At 41.1% G+C, this 1,956-nt stretch overlaps 1 protein-coding gene across 1 annotated transcript; it reads left to right on the top strand.

The window, feature by feature from the left end:
• Positions 1 to 259: 259 nt before the first annotated feature.
• On the top strand, positions 260 to 821 carry LOC125998705 (V-type proton ATPase subunit G 1). Its single transcript, XM_049766769.1, has one exon. It carries the CDS (start codon positions 274 to 276, stop codon positions 628 to 630), a length of 357 nt encoding a protein of 118 aa, XP_049622726.1. The 5' UTR covers positions 260 to 273; the 3' UTR covers positions 631 to 821.
• Positions 822 to 1,956: the final 1,135 nt, after the last annotated feature.

The raw sequence follows: 1,956 nt of genomic DNA, 5'->3' as shown, positions 1-1,956 counted from the left end.
TCCTGGAAACAAATGACAATAAAGACACAAACTATCAGAACTTATGGGGCATAGAAAAGCAGTACTGAGAGGAAAATTTATAGCTTTGCAAGCACACATCAGGAAGGAAGAAGGAGCTTACCTGAGTAGCTTAATGACACAGCTAATAGAACTAGAAAATGCTCAACAAAAGAATGAAAAGTAGGGAGACAGAAGGAAATAACAAAGCTGAGAGCAGAAATCAATAAAGTGGAAGCTCAAAAAACAATCTGAGGGGATTGTTGGGTCGGCGCCATGGCCAGCCAGTCGCAGGGCATCCAGCAGCTGCTGCAGGCCGAGAAGAGGGCCGCCGAGAAGGTGTCGGAGGCCCGCAAGCGAAAGAATCGGAGACTGAAGCAAGCCAAAGAAGAGGCCCAGGCAGAAATCGAACAGTACCGCCTGCAGAGGGAGAAGGACTTCAAGGCCAAGGAAGCTGCGGCGTTGGGATCCCATGGCAGCTGCAGCACCGAAGTGGAGAAGGAGACCCAGGAGAAGATAACCACCCTGCAGAAATATTTCCAGCAGAACAGGGAAGAGGTTCTGGATAACCTCTTATCCTTCATATGCGACATCCAGCCACAGATCCATGAAAACTATCGCATCAATGGCTAGGCAGAGAAGAGAGCCAGGCCTGTTTCGTGGCCGTCACATGCGTTCACGGGACACGGTGCTATAGTAGAGCTTGAGTCTAGCTGTATGAAAAGGCATTAAATTATTTATATGGTGTTAGGTCCCTTCACTTTTCTGAAAGAATAGCAAACCTCTTCACTTTGTATAAACTTTTAGCTTTCCAAAGATTTCATTTTTTTTTTTTTTTTTTTTTTTTGGTTTTTGGGCCACACCCGGCAGTGCTCAGGGGTTACTCCTGGCTGTCTGCTCAGAAATAGCTCTTGGCAGGCACGGGGGACCATATGGGACACCGGGATTTGAACCAACCACCTTTGGTCCTGGATCGGCTGCTTGCAAGGCAAACGCCGCTGTGCTATCTCTCCGGGCCCCAAAGATTTCATCTTTTGACCTCATTTTTCTTAGAAATTTAGTATACTTTCCTTTTCTGTGCCTTTTAGCTCAAGCAACATATTAATATGTGTCTTAATACTGAATTTCTTAGATATAGTAAAAAAATATTTTTAAGAAAGAAAGGGATTAAGTTTTTTTTTTCCCTAAAGCTTTCTTGAAGGTCAGGGGCTTTATCAATGAAAAAACAGTAAATAGTTCTTTGTTGTTACCTGTGTAAAGCAGCAGCCAGACTTACACCAGCCTTCCCCAGCACAATGAATTCTAGTAGCATCGTCTGGCCTGCTTGTAGTATCTCTTCATCAGAATTCCTAGATGGTAGAATTTAAGAACCCGTGACATCTTATTACGTGGTGTATTGATACTCGTTTAGAAGTAAAGATTCTGTGTCAGGTAAAAAAAAAAAAAAAAAAAAAAAAACAATCTGAAAGATCAATGGAAGCAGAAGTTGGTTCTTTGAAAAAATAAACAAGATTGATAGACCACTGGCAAAACTAACAAAGAAAGAGAAAGAGAAACATGATAACTCATATTAGGAATGAAAAAGGAGAGATCACAACTGATATGACAGAGATTCAAAGGGTAATCAGAAACTACTTTGAGAAACTTTACACCACTAAAAATGAGAACCTGTAAGAAATGGATAAATTCTTGGACTCATAATCTTCCACAGTTGAAGGAAGAGGATGTAGCATATCTAAACACCCCCATTACTATTGATGAAATCAAAACGGTAATCAAATATCTGCCCAAAAACAAAAGTCCTGGCCCAGATGGATTCACTAATGAATTCTTTCAAATTTTCCAAGAGGAATTACTACCAATCCTGGCAAGACTCTTTCATGAAATCGAAAAAAAGAGGAACACTTCCAAATAGCTTTTATAAAGCCAATATCACCTTGATACCTAAACCAGACAGAG

This window comes from Suncus etruscus, chromosome X, assembly GCF_024139225.1.
Source record: "Suncus etruscus isolate mSunEtr1 chromosome X, mSunEtr1.pri.cur, whole genome shotgun sequence".
Classification (NCBI taxonomy): Eukaryota; Metazoa; Chordata; class Mammalia; order Eulipotyphla; family Soricidae; genus Suncus; species Suncus etruscus.
The sequence above is the reverse complement of the archived record's forward strand: the minus strand, read 5'-3'. Positions and strand labels throughout refer to the sequence as shown.

Excerpts from the sequence above, each read along its gene's own strand:
- LOC125998705 (XM_049766769.1), top strand. The coding sequence starts at position 274 with ATGGCCAGCCAGTCGCAGGGCATCCAGCAGCTGCTGCAGGCCGAGAAG.